This window comes from Thermobia domestica, chromosome 16 (genome assembly GCF_964235325.1).
Source record: "Thermobia domestica chromosome 16, izTheDome1.hap1.1, whole genome shotgun sequence".
Taxonomy (NCBI): Eukaryota; Metazoa; Arthropoda; class Insecta; order Zygentoma; family Lepismatidae; genus Thermobia; species Thermobia domestica.
The window spans coordinates 117,337,924-117,361,631 of record NC_137469.1 but is presented as its reverse complement, the minus strand read 5'-3'; the positions used below and the strand labels follow the sequence as shown (position 1 = coordinate 117,361,631).

Genomic DNA, 23,708 nt, shown 5'->3' with positions numbered 1-23,708 from the left:
ATTGTCTTATTCTGAAAAGAATATAAGACACGTGACGGGCGGAAATTAAAAAGAAAAAGTAGAAATTATTTAAAATTATGTGTCAAGCAGATAAAATAAGTCAAATCTGAAATGCACAAACCGGGTGTTCGTATAGTGTAACAAAAATTACGGAAACATATTCCATCGAAATTGATTGTAGCATATTATAAAGTGAGGGTCTTTTACCGTAGCCAAGCCATCACCTGCTTTCATGGTTTCTGTGATAAACACATTCTAATCTTGTGTCTTTGAAACGATGGTGACTGGTCGGTCCCGTTCACTTCCTAGATGACGGAGTTAAGCAAACGTCCTCGGACAACAGAAATTGAGAACAACATTGAGGACGATAACCTTACGCAACCAACAGTAAAAGAGATCTCAGACGTGACTACGTAGTTTTATTCTTCAGCATCCTAAAGAATTTCTGCGATTGTGTGAACCTATTTTGCAAGATAGATCGATCGCGGTCCTTGCAAGTACTAGCGCAGCACGTTTACCCCTGAAACTTCCTAACTAGACGGAAGAGTGCTCTGATACATCGCTGTTGACACCGAACACTAATTTGCAAGATACAGTAATTCTAAGCAGAAACAAGTGGATGAAGCCGGCAATAAACCTTTTTCTTGTATATACATTACATAATTTGAGTGAATCTTAATTTTCTATAGTTCTGACGGACAAACAGAATGAGGCAATGATTAGTCACACGTCTACATGTAAACCTCGACAAGTCTCAAGACAATCTATAATATCTCGTGACATGATTAAGATGCATGATTAAGAGCAGTGTACACAATTAAAAACAGCACACTTAGACCTAGCACATCTAAGTGTGTATTAAGATCAGAGGATCCCTTTCCGACTCTGAGTTGGTATAAACCGAAGTATTTGTAAGGTTACATAATTGGTTAGATGTGTGCTTCGTTTTGGGTTTTTATTTGTGTGCACTTATACTGCAGCATGGTTTTCCTTTTTCTTGCAGTTATTTCATGTGTGTTTCGTAAATATATTCTTCTATACTTGTACCGTTATTTTGTTATTTTTGTCTTCTTTGAATATTGTAACTATGCCACTGATAACAGTAGTTCAGATCATGATTGTGAATATTCACAGATTTCAACCTGATCAGAATAAGGTGCTCTTCCCTCTATTTATTACCAGTAGAGGGTGTATGATTGTATGACTTCAAGAGGTCCTCGAACGTTTCCTTTATTCCCGCACAAAGAGCCGTTGAAAATTTGAAACGATAAACAAGTACTACTGTATTGATAAATGAAAGAGTTAATGTTGATCTATTTGCATTTGATACTAAAGGCCGAGTCACTCATTGTTACATAGGATATGAACTTGTTGTGTCCTTTTATACTTATTCAAGTTATTTAAATGTTCTCAAACGTGAAACATTTTATGTGACTGTTTTACCAGAATTACTCGCAATACATTTTCAACCCTGCATCCTCTTAGGAGATTTTAATACAATTTTGCATATTGTTAGAAGATTTTAATTCAATTTTGCAATAATACAATAGCTTCAATTCTAGAGAGATAACCTGCCACGTTTTCTAGATCTTAAATATTTACATTTAGTTGATCCTCTTCTAGTCTCCAACTTACCCCATGTTTTCACTTATACCATCGTGGCTACGAAGTATTCCATTTATAATGTTCTTTGTTCTTTGGATTCTGAACCGAATATTGTTGAAACGGAAACTAAGCAAACTACTTTTACAGATCATTCAGCAGTTGTTGATTTTTTTTGTTCTCCCAATCCTGCAGTTTACACTGGCTGGCCATATTGGAAATTAAATTTATCTTTTCTTTCTTCTCCCACTACACAGAACTTTTTTCTCTACCAAATGGATATACTGGTCCCGTATTGAACAATTTTGTTCTTTATAGTCACAATGGCGTTTCATTTATATTAAGCCTAAACGTGGGAGTTTTTTTTATGACAAGTTCCTTTAATTCGACATTGATTGAATTTTGACAAGCCCCTCATTTTGCTCTTACTTACGCTAAGATTTATGCAATTAAACATACTCTTAAAGATCTTCAACTTACTCATCGATGACAATTTGTATCATAGCTTCCAGTTGAATCTATTTCGATTTATCATGTGACACATTTATTGCGACACCGTCAGTGTCCGTTCATTTTACGTCTTAATGATGGCACCCTGCTCAATGCTACTATACTTATTTTGCACGCCTTCGAACACAGCTTACTTAATCCCAACACCTGAACCACTCCTTTTCATCTTTCCTGAAGGATCTTCCATTCTATAACCCTTTTAGGATCTTGGGTTTTTGGGTACTTTTAGACTTTCAGTCAAGCAGCTATTGCATCGTTACTATTTATCCTAGGATCATGGTTCATACCTTATTCTCTTCAGAATAGAACAGGCTTTCAAATGGTACCACTTACTTGCCCATATACCAGGAGAAGGAAAAGTGAGGTCAAAGGAACATTTCGGGGAAATTTTTTCACACTTTGGACCCCTCTGGAAGGGCCCTATGGGAACGTAGAGATCTCAAAAAACCTGATTATGGTACAATTTGTACCATACGGGTGTTTTAAGGTATATTGCGTTATAGCTCTCCTATTTGAACTTTTTCGTCCGGTTTTTTTTTCAAGTCCAGAGACATTGTAGAAAACGATACGTATGCTTTCACACCTTCCTGCGTCGAGATATAGGAGGTGATGACGTCATGACTTTAAACAATATATTTTCTTTTATTAAGCCTATGTTCATTATTTTTGGCGGGCTTATTTTTGCACCTAGAAGATTGAAATTTTGCACATATATTCAGTCCACAGAGTAGTATTTACTAAATGTTTTTCAGATTTCTGCGTTAGCAGAAGGGGATCCAGAGTTGCAAAAAGTAAAAAAAAAAAAAAAAAAAAAAATACATTTTTACCAAAAAATCTCTTTTTCACTATTTTTAAGCCTCAGATACATGATGGAGACACGTAATTGGTACCGTCTGAAAGGCAGTTCTATTCTGAAGAGAATAACGTGCAAACCATAATCCTAGGGTAATTAGAGATGTCTCAGGTAATTTTTACAAAATATCTTTCTGTATACGGGAATATGGGGTATTGTCGGTATTTTTTTAGCAGGCTTACTTTTGCACCTAGAAGATGGAAATTTTGTACAAACATTTAGTCCACCGAGTAGTATTTATCAGATTTTTTGAGATCTCTATGTTCACACAAGGCCGTTTCAGAGGGGCCCAAAGTGTGAAAAAAAATTCCCCGAAATTTTCCCTTTGACCTCACTTTTCCCTCACCTGGTATGTGGTATGGGCAAGTAAGTGGTACCATTTGAAAGCCTGTTCTATTCTAAAGAGAATGAGGTATGAACCATGATCCTAGGGTAAATAGTGAAGATGAAGTAGCTGCTTGACTGAAAGTCTAAAAAATAGCCCCAAAACACAAGATCCTAATAGGGTTAATAAATGTGTTTTTGTCATTCTTTTCTCTAAGACAGCAAAAGCGGACCCGATAGTCCGAGTATTTGGCCTAGTTTTCTTCTACCGGTTGATATTAAGTTATTTGCTAATGATTTAGGTCATCGACTTGCAAGGAATGCTCTCCAACTCCTCGACTAGTATCACACTGAAACTTGCACAAATGGAAGAACATGTTCAAAGATGGAAACATGCTTACTCCTACAATTCGCAACGTCGTAGAACAGGAATTACAATTATCTTTCCCCATAGTCCCTGAAAGTTATGTACTCCAGTCATACAAGCTCTGATACACTGGAACTTGTTTTCTTACAAAGACAAATGTTACAAACTCAAGATGATAACAGCCGGTGGTAATTGTGACCTCTGGTATGTCATTTATGCGAATCGATGTCAAATTGAACATGATATGCAATCGTAAGTTCGAAACGAACACGTTTACCGGTGGAGAAAAGGAACACGTTAAAACACAAAACGCAAAAATGGCTTTCTATGATGATTATTATTATTATTATTATTATTAGTAGTAGTAGTAGTAGTAGTAGTAGTAGTAATACTAGTAGTAGTAATAGTTGTTGTTGTTGTTGCCGTATGATTTATTAGTAGTATGATGAGTAATAACAATAATAATAAGAAGAAGACAACAAATGTATTGTTGGGCCAGTTCCGTAACGAAGGACTTCGACCCGTGTTGATTGTCCTCTAGCAATGCCATTATGGTTTTAAGATTTACAAACAACCTACCCCAGCCGGGATTACAAATCGGGATCTTTGAATCGCTGGCTTGACGCCTAAGCTCACACTATCACCAGGTTGGCAACAAGAAGAAGTAATAATAATAATCCTATACTATTTCTTCTTCTTTCCGACCTCGTGTTTGTGTGGATGAGGCGTCAAGCCACCGACTCAACGGTCCCGACTTCTAATCCTGGCTACGGTATGATTGTTTTTGATTGTTTGTGGAATTTTAAACCTTAATGACAATCATCACGGGCCGAAGTTCTTCGTTATTTAACTGGCACAACAATACATTTGTTGTCTTCTTCTTCTTCTCATTATTATTACTGACCATATTATTAATATTAACAATACTAATAATATTACTAATACTGGTACAAATATATTATTATTATTATTATTATTATTATTATTATTATTATTATTATTATTATTATTATTAGTAGTAGTAGTAGTAGTAGTAGTAGGATTTAGATTCCTGGGCGTTTCGCATCTATGACCATTTAGCCCGTCACGTTTTGAGGGATGACGTCCCTCGGCGAGCACACTATCTGATGAGAGAGAAGGATGAAAGGATTGGGGAAGGAAGGAAGTGGCCTGGGACCTATAAGTTAGGTACCAACCCGGTATTTGCCTGGTGTGAATGAGGAAAACCCAGGATAACCTCATTCATGCTGGTTAGCCTGTAAAAGCGTTTTACAATTTTTCGACGGGATGCCCCCATGTGGAATCGAACGCGGGACCGTTCTGAGCGAAAACGGGAGCGTTAGTGACTACGTTATGCAGGGCCACGATAATAATAATAATAATAATAATAATAATAATAATAATAATAATAATAATAATAATAATAATAATAATAATAATAATAATAATAATAATTGTTGCGTTGTGTATTTTAGCGTGTTGCTTTTTTCAACCGGGTAAACGTGTTTGTTTGAAACTTACCGTCGCATATCGTGTTCAACTTGACATTGATTTGTATGACATGCCAGAGATCATAATTACAACCGACTGTTATTACCTTGAGTTTGCAACATTTGTGTTCGTGAGAAAACAAGTTCCAGTGCATCAGATTCATTTTCCATACAAGACATGTATAACCAGAGTACATAACTTTCATGGGCTATGGGGAAAGATCATTCTAATTCCTGTTCTACGACGTTGCGAATTGTAGGAGTAAGCATGTTTTCATCTTTCAACATGTCCTTCCGTTTGTGCAAGTTTCAATGCAATACTCGTCGAGGAGTTGGATAGCATTCCTTGTTAGACTTTTCTTAATTCGTTAAACAGTCCTTATCAAACTAAATTTTATTCGGTACACAATATTCATGTAACTTTGGTTCGGACAGTGGTTTATTTACTTAGTATAAGATGCGACAACTTCCAGCGATGGCCCCTCACGATTGACTTCGAAGAATCCTGTGGAGCACAGTTGATCATTTTTATTTAGTATTTTACAAGCTTGGAGGTATTCTCCATTCTTTCAGGCCGTAATCTTGATTTGTCAACTACGTTCCGCTTGCAATATATATAGTCATTTAACGTCTTTTATCACTGAACGTAGTAGGTTGAGTTATTGAAGTGCCTTTTCTACTACTTACTTGCTGTTACTTTAGACCATTTATTATACTGTATGATACTTTCCCTCCATTACATTCCCATTCGTTTCCTTACATATCTTAAACCTTTTTTAAAAAAATATGCTGATTACTTGCTTCTTTATTGCCCCGTCTCATTTGTTACAACCGTTAGATATTCTACACTAATAGCAGGGTATTCCGGTCTGGTTTATTATCCATGCAAGACTTCCCTTCTTTCTTTTAATGGGTTTACTCTACCATCTGATCACTTTATGCAACTTTAATTTGATATTATGCCCAACTTTATAATGTTAGATTTTTCAACTTTCTTTACATTCTCCATCTTATACCCACCTTTGCCTAGAGTGTTTTGGACTGCTCTATCTTTTACCTCGGAACCATTCTTCAGTAACGTTTATAATTTTTGTTCATTGAACACTAAAACACTGATTTATTATTGGCTTTACTGTTGATATTCTTTTTGTGATACTTTTGTTTCTGTGTGTACGTTATATTAGGCTATACTTATATTAGCTCCTTAACATTATATATTGCGTATTACCCAACTGTATCCTCAATATTAGTGGCCACATATCTGCTGTAACATTCTCGGTTCTTCTTTATCCTCAACATACAAGCTGATTTGTATTGTATTGTTTAACGCTTAATTAGTATTCATGACGTCTTTATAAGATTCGACATATTCTTGAATTCCATTGTATCTCGTGACGGCAGGTACATGGCATCAAACTTCGTTATATTACTTGTTAGGTGGTATACCCGATCTGGAAACTTTTGGTACAGTTTTTAGAGCAAGTTTGTCGCAACCCTATTACCATTTTTTTTTTTTTTTTTGCACCACAGCATACATTCTTTTTCTCAATTTCCATCTGTATCATTTCTTCAAACACAATTTTTTTGCCGGTTTTATTTTTTATTTTTACTTTTAATTGCCGGTACTTTTATCTTCATGGCTATTCTCCTTTTATTGATGCTAGTACCAACTTCAACGTTTTACAACGGACCCTTCGTTAATTATATACAGTACATCAACCACTGATCAATGCTTTCTAGTAATTATTTAAATGTATTGTTTTCTGTACCTCGCCCATAACACATTTCAACATATCTCTCTAGCGGTAAGAGAACTCTGTGTGATTCTGTGTCCTTGCCCTGTCAGCTTCAGCCTTAACACTTTGCTGCTTTGCACTTTTTTATAAAGTGGATATTTGTTAATATTTTGTTGTACTATGTTACTCTTCCAATAAAATCCAATTGAAACTAGTATAACGCTCGACCTCGGCTGCAAGGGTTCCTGATTCAAACCCAGGCAATGCTTCTGTTTTTTGTTAATCGTTTTGTGATTTATTGGGCGTGTGTAATAACAGGCACTAAAATATGCAATAGGGAATGACATTGAAATGGGAAATGAAAACAATATACAACATGAAGTAAAATCTTGAAAAACGAATAAAAGTAATCGTAAAATGTTAATCTCTTTTTAACTTTTATACTTGATTCTTAGGTAGTGCATTTTGGGCTGTTTCTGAAAAGAATTTGTGCAGATATGTTTGCACGACTAAATACAAATTGTCTGCTCGAGTGAATAAACCTCTTAGGAAGTATTTTTGTATGGTAGGTAATCGGCATGCTTAATATCTAATTGAACGATTCGCTATAATTATTTTCCTCTATTAGGAAGTATATTTGTAATACTGACATTTTACTAACTCAGGCAGAATTAAGTGATGTGCAAACATACAGGGTGCACCAATAATAATGGCAAATTGCAATATTGCGGTAAATTTGCATCGGATGACAAAAGTAATAAGAATACACGTTGGAATGGAGCTTTCCGAAATATATCTGCTGGTTGCGCACGGGACCCCATATAGGGGCTACACGAGCCAACTTGAAGAATTGTAAATAGGAAGTCCCATTTTAGGGTGAAATGTGGATTCCTTAGGGAAAACGAATAAGCATTTACTTCAGGTAAGTTTAAAAAAAATCGTCAAGATGCAACGTTACAGGCCAGTCAGGCTCATGCAAACAAAAGAAATTTGAAGAATTGCAGGTGTTAAAAATGCATCTCACAACAATGCGAAATGTGGGTTTCGTCTTGCATTTAGAAGGTTAGACTTTGCTAGGCATCCATAGGCCATGTCCACAACTTGGAGAGATGGCTACCCTCGGTAACATATGATTCATGGGAAAGGATAGTTAAGACAATGGTTGAGGTTTGTGAAATGGATTCAGCCGCTTTGGAACAATGTAGGGACAATGTTGCTGGTTTTATTTCAAAGTATAAATACTCTAGTTAATGACCTCACGTATTACTGTGGATAGTAATTTTCGCTCTTCCTTCAGCCCCTTTCATGTTGAATTCGTCGGAACTAAAAATTTCGCTGGAAATTCAAGCGTGTTTATGGTTATCTCAGTGGACCATTTCAACTCCATTACTTTGCATTCTAGGTTAAAAAAATTAAGAACTTTGAAAGACTAAAAACTTACTAAATTATTTTAAATGAAAAGTTCGAACACCAAATTTCATGTTTCTAACGTTAAGACATTCCAAGGTTTGGATTTGTTATTAAATACAATTGCAACCCAAATTCTACCTCATTTAAATTGACAAAATATTCTTCCTTAGTGGTACTTTACATCACAAACACTATTTACTGTCTAAAGTTTTAGGTTTCCGGCTCAAGCTGTTTGGTCCAAGCGTTGATTAGTAATTCAGACAGCACTTATTTTTATATAGATCAATTAATACAGAAGTATACAATATATATTTATGTTGTTAATTTCTTTTTATACCAAGTTTTGTATGAATTTGGAATATAGTTAAAAAGAATGTCTTATTTCTCTTTCAGAACATTGCTTTCGCATCGGTTCACGAAGACTGTTTGCGTCAGATAGCAGCGAAATTCATGGTAATTTTTTATGCTCCTGGTGAAAACATTGCTATGGCAGGTGATGTAACAGAATCCATCTATTTCATCCACGAAGGCCAAGTCGATGTTTTGTCAAGTGAAAGTGATTTAGTTCTCTCTAAAGTTGAAACTCTTCAACGCAAAGATTGTTTTTCGCTGGTAAGTTGGAGGTAGTTTCTTTTGCGATCAATTACAAATCTTATATTCATTAGGCAACCCTTGTCCACCCATGATTGGTATACACTTTCAAGATTAACATTTTTTATTTTTATATACATGTTAAAAAGCATGGCAAAATATTCAACATTTCTCACTCAATGTAGAGAAAGGTGTGCATAATGCTTTTTCGACTGAAAGCAAGAACTAAAGGGGCGAATAGTGAAACATGATCGACATTAGAGCCTATTTTAAACTTATGTCTACTTCCTTCCAAACATCACATCGGCATATGTTAAATGACTCTCGGAACATCTTAGTTCAAAATTTCGCATTCCTATTTTATTAAATTTAGCTATTAACAATTTACACATTACCTGTACTAAGAAAAACAGAAATCAAACCATTATTTATGATGAATTTATTGCATATATCATCGCTATTTGCAAACCTACTTTCTCTTTCAATAGGAGAGGAACACACAAGTGTAACGTGCACGTGCAAGGATGCAAGCCGCACCACAGTTTGCAAGCACAAACTTAGTACTACAATTTACAAACGGTTAAACTTACCTCTCTGTGCAACGTGTGATAACATGGCTATAGCAGAGCACAACTGGCTACAGTCTATAACCAGTTGGCCCGCCATGCGCGGTCAAAACAGCTACAACACAACGAGGCATCGAGAAGATGAACTCTTAGATATCTCCCTGGAGTATGGTAATTCATGCGTCTTCTGCATGGTGCCATAACTAATCAACTGTTGCTGGCGGATCTCGCAGGTGTGTGCGGGGTTGTGCAACCATGAACCAGATGGGCTCAATCGATGTTAAATCGGGTAAATATTCTGACAAAGGAGAAAAGCGGCATTGTGTCCAATCAAGAAGCGTGAGACACTACGTATATCTGGCGCGGAATTCTCCAGGGATGTAGTAAGTGACAGGACTTGCACTAAAGGGACTACAATCAAACCCAACATCTCGTCGATATACTGCTGTCTGATCAAATATTCGTCAATACCCAGGAATCATGAACGCACACGGAATCCAGTGACAGTCCATAATATTATACTCGGTACCGGACCGACGTGGCGGTGCAAAATGTCCAGCTTAGTGCCACGTTTGCACCAGATACGGATGCGGCTAACGTGATTTTCCAGACAGAAGAGGGATTTGTCTGAAAATATGATATCCTACATTCGCCTCTCCACGCGTAGCCTAAGTGTCCTATATCTATACTGTGCAGTTGGCGGAAGTCACAGCAATGGATCACGAGCAAAAATATCCGCTGTAAGATGACGTAGAATTGTTCGTGGGACACTGGTTGCTGTGCAACAGTCTCCAGTAATACAGATGAGAGATGTGACTGCTCGAACCACCAGAGTCATACGCACAAGCCCAAAGTATGTCACGGTCGTCGGAATCCAGAGTGTCACCGTGTAGTGTTTCCATGGAGCAGAGTCAATATGAACGGCATTGTGGCCTCATTCCGTCAAATATGTACACCAATATTACTCTTTTGAGATCAAAGGTGGAAACCTGCTGGAAGAAACCTACCGTATAAAGCGATGGCTGATTTTTTTGACCGTATGTATACACTTGCGGACAGAAGGTAGTGTGTACAATCTGTAGAAAGTTATGGCAAAAGTGCGGATGTAGTTTTACTTATCCTCATTCAATTTAAGAATTAATAGTATCACAAATAATTTTGGAAAAATAAATAAAATTTTTAGCACCAACGTTCGCAGAAAAGTCATTCACTGAAAGTATTCAAAATTAACATTTAAGAGTCAATGAAAATTTAAGTTTACTAGCAGAAGTGCCCGCTTTGCATACGAAGAAAAGTGTTAATTCACAGTACTTCAAAATACATAATTACGTATAATAAACAACGACGTGCTACGCCTTCAGTGCTGTCTCAGTGAAATTAGAAATGCAATGTGGAATGTCACTAATCAGCTTAGCGTCTGCAAAAACTATGAATTCAACAGTAATCTACGTCATATTGGTTATTTTATTTTTCACCATCTCATGAATCCGAAAGCTATAAATTCGATACTGATATTGGTCTTTTCCGATTCTTTTCACGTCAGTCCTTCCCACTCAATCTAGCAATGCTAAGGATGTTCTATCCCCGGAGTATTACTTTTCAGGTTGTAAGTTGTATGTATGTGCCAACTTGTTTATAAAAATGAGTTTATATACTGAGGTTCATCTTTCCAACATGAATAGCTCGTGAAATACTTTTCTTGGGTACAGATTTTAAACACCCCTTTCCCTGTAGATTACATGCATATATTCTGTAGTTTTTGAACTTAACGTACAATTATATGTAACATTCAGTAGGAAACGTAACTGAAACTGTACGTTTTATAATACTTCCCGTATAACTGTTCCATCTATACCTACTTTCTGTATGAAAGAAAGAACTGTATATAGGCGATAAAGATATCACATACAGATGGAAGTATGTTACATATAACATACTTATTTATGTAACACACGTATCCGTAAGTAATATATGTAAGTAAGTAATATATGTAAGACCGATAGATGTCAGACATTCTGCAGCTGCACGATGTAACATTAAGCGGGGAAAAGGCAGTACGTGTGTAGCATATGGATAATGTATGTTCCGTGCAGATTTTCGAAGTAAACATACAGTTTATATATATTTGTATATTATACCACTGTCCGGATAACGGATTTTTCTCAGTGTATACAAAAGTATGTTTACTTTATATATAGAGGAGCAAAAGTGGATCTGTAAAGTAGGGGGACGCATGACGTCACACCGTTACACATGCTTATCTCTGGGCATTGTAATTTTTTTTAGGAAGTGGTGGACGATATTCATATTTCCTGGAAGTGGGGGAATGAGGCTCTCCGCGTTCCCCCTCACTTTTACCCCTTTATATATAGAGCATTATATCTAATTAACGATAGTGTGCACTGCCCTTTGGTTAGTATCATGAGAGTATAATGGTTTCATTGTTAGTTTCACCTTTAAAGAGAGTTTATTGTTGGTCACAAGTGACAACCTTTTAGCAACATAAAAATTTCCGGAATTTTCTTGTGATTTAAGCATTAGGACTATTCCTTAAACGAGCTTTTATTTTTAGCTCAATGAGAAGTATAGTTTGATCCATCTCTTATCTTTGGAGACCACTACACCATCTTGAATTCGTACTCTTATCTTTGATACTATTCCGTCTTGAATTCGTTTAATAAACGTGCTTCCAATGAAATATTATTATCAAAAAATTAAGTTATTTAGAATTAGTAATATATATTTTTCTTTGTCTTTTCCTAGGAACAAGGATTACGTGAAAAAGTGCCTTTAAATAACACTTTCAGAGCTCAAACAATGTGCACTATTTTGATACTTAAGCGAGAGAAATGGTTTTATCTCCTGGATTTCTTTCCATCTGCAAAATCTGAAATTTTACAGACCCTCGAATATCTTTCATTGTATCGTAATTCGAGAACGAGTGCAGAAAAAAGATTCTCTCTCACTAAAACACGCAGTTCAGCGTCAGTTCTTAGACGTAATAAAAAATTACAGAGCAAATGAGCATTTTAAAACTACATATAAAGGTGACATTTAAATTTGATATGTGGAAATTCTATTATGAATAAAAGATGTTAATGTCGTTTAAGTTTAATTATGTGAGAATGTTGTTATCAATAAAAGAAGTTAATGTCGTTTAGGTTTGATTATGTAAAAGGGTGTTATTGATAAAAGTATTAATGCCATTTAAGTTTGATTATTTTATAAAATTGCTGTTATTAGTAAAAGAAGCTAACGTCGTTTACATTTGATTATGTAAAACTGCATTATTAATGAAAGAAGTTAACCTTTAAGTTTGAGTATGTGAAAATGTTGTTATTAATAAAATAAGTTAATGTCGTTTAAGTTTGTTTATGCGAAAAGATTGTTATTAATAAAAGAAATTAGTGCCGTTTAAGTTTGATTATGCGAAAAGATTGTTATTAATAAAAGAAGTTAATGTCGTATAACTTTGATTATGCGAAAAGATTGTTATTAATAAAAGAAGTTAATGCCGTTTAAGTTTAATTATATAAAATGCTATTATTATTAAAATAAGCTAATGCCGTTTGAGTTTTATTATGTGACAACACTGTTACCCATTTAAGGTCACTAATGAATCAGGTTGGACCTCGATGGGATCTCAACCTACAAGACAAGACGTATAGTTAAAACAATAAAAGGAAATGAACTCCGCACTTTTAAATAATATTTATAAAGTGATAGTGAAAATATTGGTTTCCGAGATATGGTTACACTTTTGTTTGTTGAAGAAAGGAAAGTTTGTTAGTAAATATGAATGAAATGAGTGTATTATGTACGGGTTTTATTTTCAAACAATGACTTCCAAAATAGTCCAAATCAATGTGGTGTTTTATTTACAAATACACACAAATTTGAACAATTGTTCTAAAATTGTTTTAAATTGTTTAACCCATTTGGTCCCAGAAAGAAGAGAGTCGTTGCATTGGGTTGAAATTTTGTAGTCTTCATCATTAGGATCTCTTATTACACTGGAAAGTGACATCACATTCTTGTGATTTACGATTCTGCGTCATGTGACTGATCTCATATGAGATCACTTGGACTTTCTGATACATGTATGGTAAACACTGTAGAAAATCTAATCTAACTTGAAGGAAAAAACAGGATGGTTATATTTGATTTTATTTCGAAGAACATATGAACTTAAACACACTAGGTCTGATACTGTGTGCTATTTTGGTAAAACTACAAAGGATTCTAATCGAAAATGGTTGTTACCAAACTAGTAGTTATTTTTTCACCATGCCGATTCCGTTCAACTGCATATGACAACACATATATACTTGTGTATGGAAGGTACATTACACTCGACACACAAAGTTACATTGCATTTGATACAGTGGGTTCTTAGTTATCCTGCATACCCTACTCTGACAACGTCGTCGTTGTATTCTTTTGGTAAGTGATTCTTCCCATCAAATTGAATGTCGCCTATCACAGTAATTCGTGAGTAGTGGAATTCAAAATTGAGCGATTTTCTGTTACAAGACATGTTATTTACCTTCGGAAGTCAGGAAGCGTCATGCCACATCGTCCTGTTCCTGTATACACTAGCCAACTATTGACAACCGCCATACCTTATGCAGTAATAACTAGTGGTCAGTATCATTTCTTGCCACGAACATGTACTGAATATTTGGCGCACAACCAATATTGAAGGTCAACACCTCCCATTCCCTTGTTATGATTTTTTTATGACATTTGTTGCTCAATTGGAATTTTCCGTTTTTTCTTCTCCAAAAAGCTTGCTAGAGGGAGAACTGTATGAAAATTTGCGGTAAAAGTTACATCCACCTTACAACCAAGATTTGGTATGTTTTGTTGAAACGACCATTGAAGAAGTTCCTATTCATCTTGATATATATATATATATATATATATATATATATATATATATATATATATATATATATATATATATATATATATATATATAGGGTGGTAATGAACTATACCGCCAAACTGTAAGAGGGATTCCACACATCAAAATAATAGAAAAAGTTCATATGGATCTATGGCAAAAAAAATGCAGAGTTTCAGAGCTAGGGCTGCCCAAAATCGTGCAAAAGCCAAATTTCAAGAGGTCCTATTTCGAATTCCGGAAACTGTGGATGGTGGTCCTTAGCAGCGTAAAGGAAGCCACGCATACACAATTCAATACCCCCTACAAAGTACTCCCCCAAACCCACTATAATGGAGTGTGTTGATTATTCAACAAAAATACTTGAAATCCAATTTGAAAATTGATAAAATATAAAATATGTAGCTAAGCCTCGACTTTCCAATAATAATAATAATAATAATAATAATAATAATAATAATAATAATAATAATAATAATAATAATAATAATAATAATAATAATAATAATAATAAAGGAATAACAGAATTACAATATCAGTTACGAAAACGATACTTTCCAATAAAGAAAAATAAAGAATGCCACTACGGGATTCGAAACCGGGTCGCTGTAATTGCAGTTCTCTGCTTCCACACTTTGCCACCAATTGCTCATACAAAGATAAGGAAATAAAATAGTAGTTATATTAGATAAACATAGCACTCACCATTTCTGCACGTGTTAAAATAATTCAAAGAATCTGAAATTGATTTCTACCGTCTTTTCTTCTTTGGAAACTAGAAGGTAAAAAAGAATTGAACTGTAAATTGGGACCGTCGCTGAAAACGATCACGTAGCCATAACGTAAAAAACGTTTTGTGATATGTTCTTCATTGAGGAACGTCTACATAGCTTGTTTTTAGATTAAAGAAGGAAATCTCGAGTAAGTCATTGTGATATTCATAGGGAACGCCTCCTTATACAAGCATTGGTATTTTGTATAGTCTTACATGCAACGATTTTAACTAGCTAACAGTTTAACTGAAAGATGTAGTGACGCGGTATGTGAGTTGAGTCGTGTGTCGAGCTGTTCACATCGTGAGTAGTGTTGGTCCCGTTAGGGTGCCTGATATCGCTACTCATATGTTCGTTGGAAAGACTTCTGTTTTTTCTCAACTTTAGTGTATTTTGTGTCTTGGTATATTGCACCCTTTATGTATAGTGCTTTGCGGTTTACTAATTGATTCTACTATGGAATATAAGAAGGACTTGCAATTTCAATTCATATTTGACCGAATATATAGAATCGTCAAACCTAATGCTAGCCAAGACTATCAGTGGTTCGAAAACGTTTCCTCGTATCCTTGAAAAAATTTGTGCTCTCCAGTTACATGCAGAATCATATAGCATACATATTAAGTTTAAAGTTTACAATCCTATGAACATTTTGCAGCAACAGTTCCTTCGTCTGTAAAATTGACGCACTTGTCTGGGAAACAAGCACAGTCCGGATCGTAGCCGCTAATGACCTATTCGGTTGATTCGTGTGTATGACTTTCCGCTTGAACGACCGTTATCAGTACTAGAAGAGCATTTTAAAACTTAAGGTAAAGTGTGCAAAGTGGAACAACAACTATGGAATGCCCCCTTTTCCCCTGGCATAGACAGTGGTGTACGTATTGTTCATATGAAAGTACAAAACATATACCATCTCCTATCAGAGTTCAAGGTTGTAAAGTGAGTGTGACTTATGAAGGGCAGTTTATTACTTGTTTTCGATGCCAATCAAATTTTCACACAATTGCCAGTTGCCCACTGAAGAACGCAAAAGCAGCTACAGCCGCCCTGACCAGACGCCTCTACACATGACGGAGATTGGCAAAGTTCACCGCTCTTTACCCTTCTTCAGGATCGCTTTCTCTCTTTGTCACTGTCCCTCGTGCCCCCGTTGAGAGCTCTTCAGGGTTGAATTCATTGACTGATAACGAGTTTTCTGTTTTAGTGCGAACCCCCCCAGTGAATTCATCCCTATCACATAATGCCCTAGTTATGGGGGATCCCGAAGTGAACCTGGGACCCCCGCCTTTACAGGGAACAAGATACGCCTATGGACGTCATGGACCTTGATTCGTCTCTTCCGTCGGTGCAGGATGTGTTAACAGTGCTGCCTGGTTCTTCGTCTGAAGTACAAGACATTCAGGCTCCGTCTCAAGCTGAACATATCGTTACTTCTGTGCAAGCTGATTTTTCTTCCCAACAAAAGTGACGGAAAGTCACTCGAACGTTTACGAGGAAGAAAGAACAGTGTGTCCTTGAGGTTACACGAGGGACAGGCCAAGCAGAAACACGCGAATTGAGATAATTTGACTCAGAACTTACGTGAGGCGTGGTGTGTTTACTCTTAGGTTTTGACCTTCACACCTGCTTTCCAGGTTTTCGTCCACGTTGTAGTATGTGGTAGTTGTTTTTGTGTTCGGACTTCTCTCAGTTGTGTTATATTAGTTCCAAAATACGTAACTTTACTACAGTGTTCATGAAAAAAAAACTTTCACTTTTGTAAGTATTTTCTTTTTGTTTTTGTTTTCTTTCGCGATTATGAAATGTTAACAGTAAATTCCTTTGACTTATAGCACGGCCAACAAGAGATGGTCCCTGACGTTTCTTACCACATGCGTTGGGACACTGCAGCCCCTACTTTGATATCAGTGTTACCAACCACGATCACTCTGTCTTATACCATTAATTAAATTGCCACTACAGTTGCACCGAAAAAACATGACACGCGAGTAGTAGCAATGTCACTGCGAGCTGTCAGAGACGTTCTCTTACTGGACGCACTATAGTATCTCTAAATATTCATCGTATCAGTTCCGAGCATAATAAGGCCCTTCAAGAAATAAGTTCTCTACTTACATCGTTACAGTTTCTTACAGATTACCAAGCTATTATTAAACGCAATCAAGAGACCGGGGTCGCAATTTTGGTAAGTCAGTTATGATCGTCTTGTGTTAGCACCTGAAGGAAGGGCTACACATTGTTATATTCAGTCCATATGTTTCATAGCTTTGGCATTCTGGATTTTTCGTACAAAATAGAGGAATGAGTTTTACGCAACCAGGAATTCCTCATTGTATAATTGCAGGCGATTTCAATGCTATTGTAGTTCCCCGACATTCTCTAACGCCTACTACGCCTTGTCCTACTTTGTCAGAGCTTATTCGAGTACTAAAGTTAAAAGACGTTTTATTTGTATCAAACTCAATGCATGTATTCACCCACTGCACTTCTATGACAAAAAGTCGAATCGACCGAGCATACATTTCAGAGAGTTTATGCTCTGCGGTGATAAAACAAAACACAATTCCAGTGGTGCTCCCAATGCCGCAATCGAAGTAACCTTCAAAACGCCTGTTTTACTATCACCAGCACGTGGTCCTTCCTATTGGAAGATTAATGCTGAAATCATGTCTCGCGCTGAAGTTGTGACGGAATTCTCGCGTCGATTATCTTATTGGTGCAGCATGAAAGGTACTACCGCTCTGTAATTTCCTGGGCGAGTTCCGAGGGAAGACGACCAGCATTTACATGAATTTTTATATCAAGCTCTCTGCGAATTTTGCAAAGCTCCTCCTTCCCTAGATAACCCGACTTGCATTAACGGCATCAAACACCGATTGAAAACGATATACTCCCATACTTCGATTAGTGCGTATTTGACGGAAGACTTTTATCATTATTTTCCGGCGGAGTCTATAACTATTTATCATATTGATTTGATTTGCGACAAAGGCGTTCAACCGCCATTCACTATCTCATTCTGGGAGATGGCACCGTTACTACTAATTCTACGCAGATTCTACAAGGGTTCACGCGCTACTATACCGAATTTGTAAGTGCACATTCCATAGACTACACACACGCCCCGGAGTTTCTGTCCACGTTATCTCACCAACTCATGGATGACGAGTGTCATACATTCATCAATCCTTTTACTGAGGAGGAAATGTTTCCGGTCCTCAGGCGGATAAAGGGTCGCAGTGCCCCCGGAGAAGATGGATTAAATATCCAGTTTTACAAACAGTATTAGTCGCATCTGAGTCCCTATTTTACCGCCTTATTCAATGCTCTATTACGAGGCGAAGCAGTTGGTTGTAATACAGCCATCTTAGTCCTCATTCCGAAATTCCACGCAGCGCATTATGATGAGGACTATAGACCTATTTTTTTATTGCCTGTCGATCTTAAGTTGTTCACCGAAGTGCTTACAGCTAGACTTCGACCAATCATCCGTCCCTATCAGGCGGCGCTCCATGTTACGCATAACCTTTCATATACACTTCGCTCTTTGCACGATATATTTCCTTATTTTCATTTTCGGCAGGTGCCCGCGGGTACACTAACTGTAGATTTAGAAAATGCATATGACAGTGTATATCACGGTTTTTTGTTGCAGGTACTTGAAACCTGGCGGTTCCGTTTAGCCTTCCGCACGGTCATTAACAATTTATCTAACACGGCCAATTTCCGCATCCAGATTAACGGACACCTGTCCCTTCTTCCTTTCCCTTTTTTAAATGTTTCAATTTCAATACATACTCAGTGTGACAAGCAAGAACTTCTCCAGAAAGAAATAAATGTTGGAATTGGAGAATTGGAAGTCTTTCAATGGGGACAATCATTTACAAACTTATTTCCAGCAGTTGTTCTAGATTTGATATTTTCAGCTACTTTCAAGCATTTCCTGATTCATGCGGGGTCAGTATTTTTATTTCTCTAAACATATACATTACTTATACAGCAATATTGAGATTAATAAGTGGTGTTCTTTGGAAAACATAGAGATTTACCTTAGAATGGAGAACTGTTTCTTTAGTCACCCACTTTACCTAGGTACAATTTTACCTGCATAAACACCTGGATCAGGGCCACCAACTGCTGTCAGTGCCGAGAAAAGTTACGTGTAAGTTGGGCTGTATCTGTCAAGGCGTTCTCACAACTGCAAATGACCTGGACCCCAAGTAATGGAATTAGAGCACGTAGGGTGGAGATACTTTTGTGATTCGCTGTACTGCATCATTTATATTATGATCTACACAATGTTCATAAATTGTGTGTGTAGTGCAGGGACATAAGAAAATATTTCCTATGCTGTGGGATTTTGAATGAAGAAATATTGAAGCCTACGGTTCTCTACATACCCATATCGACCCTGGTACGCACCAGTCAAGAAAGTAGGGAGTCAACAATGCATTGGGTGATGTCCTTTACCAATGATAACACTGAAAATTACTTGTTGGTTTATTTATTACTTACCGGTGGTTGTCTTTACATGTAAATTCTAAGAAGATTGCAATTTTCTACTTGTTTCATGCTTCAACTATAGACATTTTAACATATGAGCATATATTCTTTTTTATTTTCTAATTAACACGTAAAAATATTATGTAGAGGAAACTTCATAGGTCATCCTCCAACTCCAAGGGTTCTTCATTATTGTCTGTAAAATCACTGTTATCGCAGATCTCTAAATCGCCACCACACTTACACATTTCTGTGGACGGTAAAATCCATATTTTACACATGCAATTACAACACGTCCTTTCCCACAATTACAACGTACTAGTTTCAATGACCATTCTGGTGCATATGGCATCAACCTCATCATAGAAGAATACTTGATTACAGATTTCTCCCATGCATACGGTGATGATTCTGGAAGGTTTGGGTGTTACTTATCAGCTTGCACCACTCAAAACTTGGTAATGTACTCTTAAAATATGTGGTGTGAGGGAGGATTTTTGAAGGTAAATTTTCACTTTACCCATCTTTTCTTGAAAACACCCACAAGCGCAATTCACCTATGTCAGATATTTTTTTTCCTGGCAAGTAAACTTGGCAAATGAATTGGTCGACTAGTTGTTCATGCTCGACTAGTTTAAATTCCTTAGAGATCCAAGTAATGCCAAAGCCTGAAGAACTTCTTTCTCTGCTGTTTGGAAAGCTTTGCAGAAAAATAATTTGTCTTTATTCTTGTACTACTCGGTAATATGAAGAGCGTGCATGAAGAGCTAACAACGCCTCAACTTTTGTCGGTCCTATACTGGAATAAACGAGATTCATATCAATTAATCGTTTATTAGCACCAAATCCGGTGACAAACATAGTCTTTCAGAAAATGTTGCTACCACCACAATAAAAGGACTAAAACGTCATTATCTGGTGAATATATGTGCAGGGTAGTAGAATGACGTGAGGTGTACAATGAATAGAATAATTTTGCTATCAGCTTCCTCTTTAGTGTTTTGAAGTTCTCTAATATCATTTCCATCTGATGACTTTGCCTCATTCCTCCAACTAACTATCAGTTTTTGTTTAATCTTTTGTGCATACAATATGGCTTTATTTACGACAAATGATGTTAGCGCATCCTTAGGTTTCGAATGAGACAAAAGAGATCTTATTGGCAGTCTTCGGATATTGGTAGAGTCTGTAATTTTGTACTCAACAGGCGTTTATTTCCCAAAAACAGAAAAGAACAGAACCATAAACGAGTTACAGACGAGAAAAAGGTATTAGTATCTATTCTATCGGCCATCTTGAAATTATGACCTCATACAACCCGTCTACAACGAAATCAGTCCAAACACCTGGTAGCACATGCTTATATGTTTCATTTCAAATACATATAGGGTTTGTCCGGAAAGTAATAGGACTGAGTCGATTAAAAAAAATTATTGAGCCAATCGTTACAATTCTTTAACAACTTTGAAAATAGGCTCCTTCTGCGTCGATGCAGCGCTGCCAGCTCGATTTCTAAGCATTGAAGGCGTCACGGAAGTCATTCTCCGGAATAGCCTTGAGAGGCGCGGTGCAAGCTGCTTGGATCCCCTCTGTCGTCTCAAAATACTTGCCTTTCATCGGGCGTTTCAGGCGAGGAAACAAAAAGAAGTCCGGGGGTCCACATCTGGGTTGTAGGGCGGCTGCGGAAGCGTTGGGATGCCGGCCTTGGTCAGGTAGCTGTTCACAAGAAAGGCGGTGTGAGCCGGGGCGTTGTCGTGGTGCAGCTGGCTTCAAAACGGTCTGAGTTCAAAACTTCACGCACACGAGTCACATTGTCGGTGTTCGTCGAAGTCGAAGGTCTTCCAGCACGATCTTCATCGGCGACCTCTTCCCGGCCCTCCGAAAAGGCCTTGTGTCACCGAAACACACCACTTTTTGCTAAAGCATAATCTGGGTAAGCCTGCTTGATCATATCAAACGTCTCCGTCGCAGATATACCGAGTTTAACACAGAATTTAATCGCGTACCTCTGCTCTAACGAACGCTGCATTTTCGGCTTGCACCAGTCAAAAACACGTCGCGGGAAAAAGCATGTCCTGACTCTCCGTGTGCTCGGAGACAACTGACCAGCATCTCGTTCGTTAGTTAGGAACGCCCTCTACCGGATCCAGTATGTACGCGCACGTTCGGAAGTACAGTCATGGCGGAATAAAATCAGTCCTATTACTCTCCGGACAAACCCTATATATTCTTTTGGCGATAAGTCTCAATATTTCTTCATTCAAAATCCCCACGGGATTATATATGCCCCTGGACTAGTGGCTCAATACTTCGTTTTCTGTTTTGAACACCACTGTAAACACGACTCATATTGCTGGCTCCGTCGTACCTTTGCCCACGATATTTCTCCAAAGAAGTCCCCTCTTTCTTCTGTTACTTTTATAAGCTAAATGTTATGTAGACTGCTCTTCCACTACATGGAAACCAAAAAACTAATTTTTAATTCCCAATATTAAATTGTTAATATCTACCACTTCTGGTTTGAGTATCGGTCCCGAAAAGGATCTCGCCTCTTAACGCTTGCCCCTCTACATTGTCTTCACTTTTGGTGATGATTGGTCAAGTACAGTAGTTATTGAGATCTTTTGTCTTCCTGACAGACAGACAAACGGACAGGATAAATATATAAAGGAATTTTGGTAAATCAAACTCTTTAAAAACATGAAAAATTTTCAATATTGATTTACTTCTTTCCTATCTTATAAATCAGACATTGTTTTTTCTTATTTCTTCAAACTCTTCTTTGAGCCTAAAATTACACTTTTGCATGAAATCCACATACTGTATAGTTGATATTCTAGATGAGAGGAAATTAAAGCTTCGTCCTTGACTAATTTACAAAAGCTATAACAATCACTGCTCAATACTTATAATTTATTTAGAATGTATAACGTAACTAGCAACATTGGAAATAAGAGTAAAATAGAAAATTATGTTTGACACAACTGAAAACCCCACTACGCTCAGCATAACGTTTAGTAATTTACAAAATAATACAGCCAGCGCAATATGTGCTATTAAATATTCATATAATGCTGTTTCAGCCAGAAATTGATAGTTATCATTTTCAGCAGGAAGCTAATTATGCAGTATATATCCAAGCAGTAATATTCCAAGGTAGAGTTACAGAAATAATGTGTTTCAGAATACAGCCTTCTAAAGAGAGTTATTTTCTTCTTGATTAAACAGATATATCTGCCATATTATTGTTGGTAATCAGATATCAAAGAAATTTTCACGTTTACAGAGATTGAGCTGGTATTAGACAGTAAGTCATTTTCAAGTTTATATAAGAGATAGCTAGATATAGATATACATATTTACACGAGAAATATCCAAGTGAATCCGGAACGTTTTATAAACAAGCAACTTTCGTTTCAAAGTTTGAAATTACGGAAGACTTCCAAACTATGCGAAATCAATACTCAGACTGAAGTGGTATATATATAATTATTAATTGCACTAGCGGAATGAGACCAAACAGAGAACCTGTTCTTCGGACGATGAATCTATATCATAGAGCCATTACTTGCCGACTCTTGCAGTATTTGCTCTATAGATCACCATCATATCATAGATATTCTGTCATTATTGGCAGGTCATTTGCTCCAATTCGGAAGCTTCCATGCTCCACGGTCTTCCGCTAACCTCTTCGTCTTCGATTCCATGTCAGAAGGGCCCGGACAAAAGGGCGAGGACAGAAAGGCCCGAGTCAAAACGGCCCCGCGTCAAAAGGGCCCCGGTCAAAACGGCCCCGCGACAAAAGGGCCCGAGTCAAAAGGGCCCCGCGTCAAAAGGGCCCGGGTCAAAAGGGCCCCGCGTCAAAAGGGCCCTGGTCAAAAGGGCCCTGCGTCAAAAGGGCCCCGGTCATAAGGGCCCCGCGTCAAAAGGGCCCGAGTCAAAAGGGCCCGAGTCAAAAGGGCCCCGCGTCAAAAGGGCCCCGCGTCAAAAGGGCCCCGCGTCAAAAGGGCCCTAGTCAAAAGGGCCCTAGTCAAAAGGGCCCGCGTCAAAAGGGCCCGGGTCAAAAGGGCCCCG

The 23,708-nt window shown here is 37.3% G+C and overlaps 1 protein-coding gene across 1 annotated transcript in view; it reads left to right on the top strand.

Annotated features, from left to right (window-relative positions):
• LOC145673364 (uncharacterized) overlaps positions 1-13,304 on the top strand; it is a 779,808-nt gene extending 766,504 nt beyond the window's left edge. The window contains exons 33-34 of the mRNA XM_081743004.1: positions 8,686-8,904; positions 12,213-13,304. Coding sequence (XP_081599130.1) covers positions 8,686-8,904; positions 12,213-12,473 — 480 coding nt within the window. The 3' untranslated portion in view covers positions 12,474-13,304. The remainder of the gene's footprint in view (positions 1-8,685; positions 8,905-12,212) is intronic.
• The last annotated feature ends 10,404 nt before the right edge of the window (positions 13,305-23,708 follow it).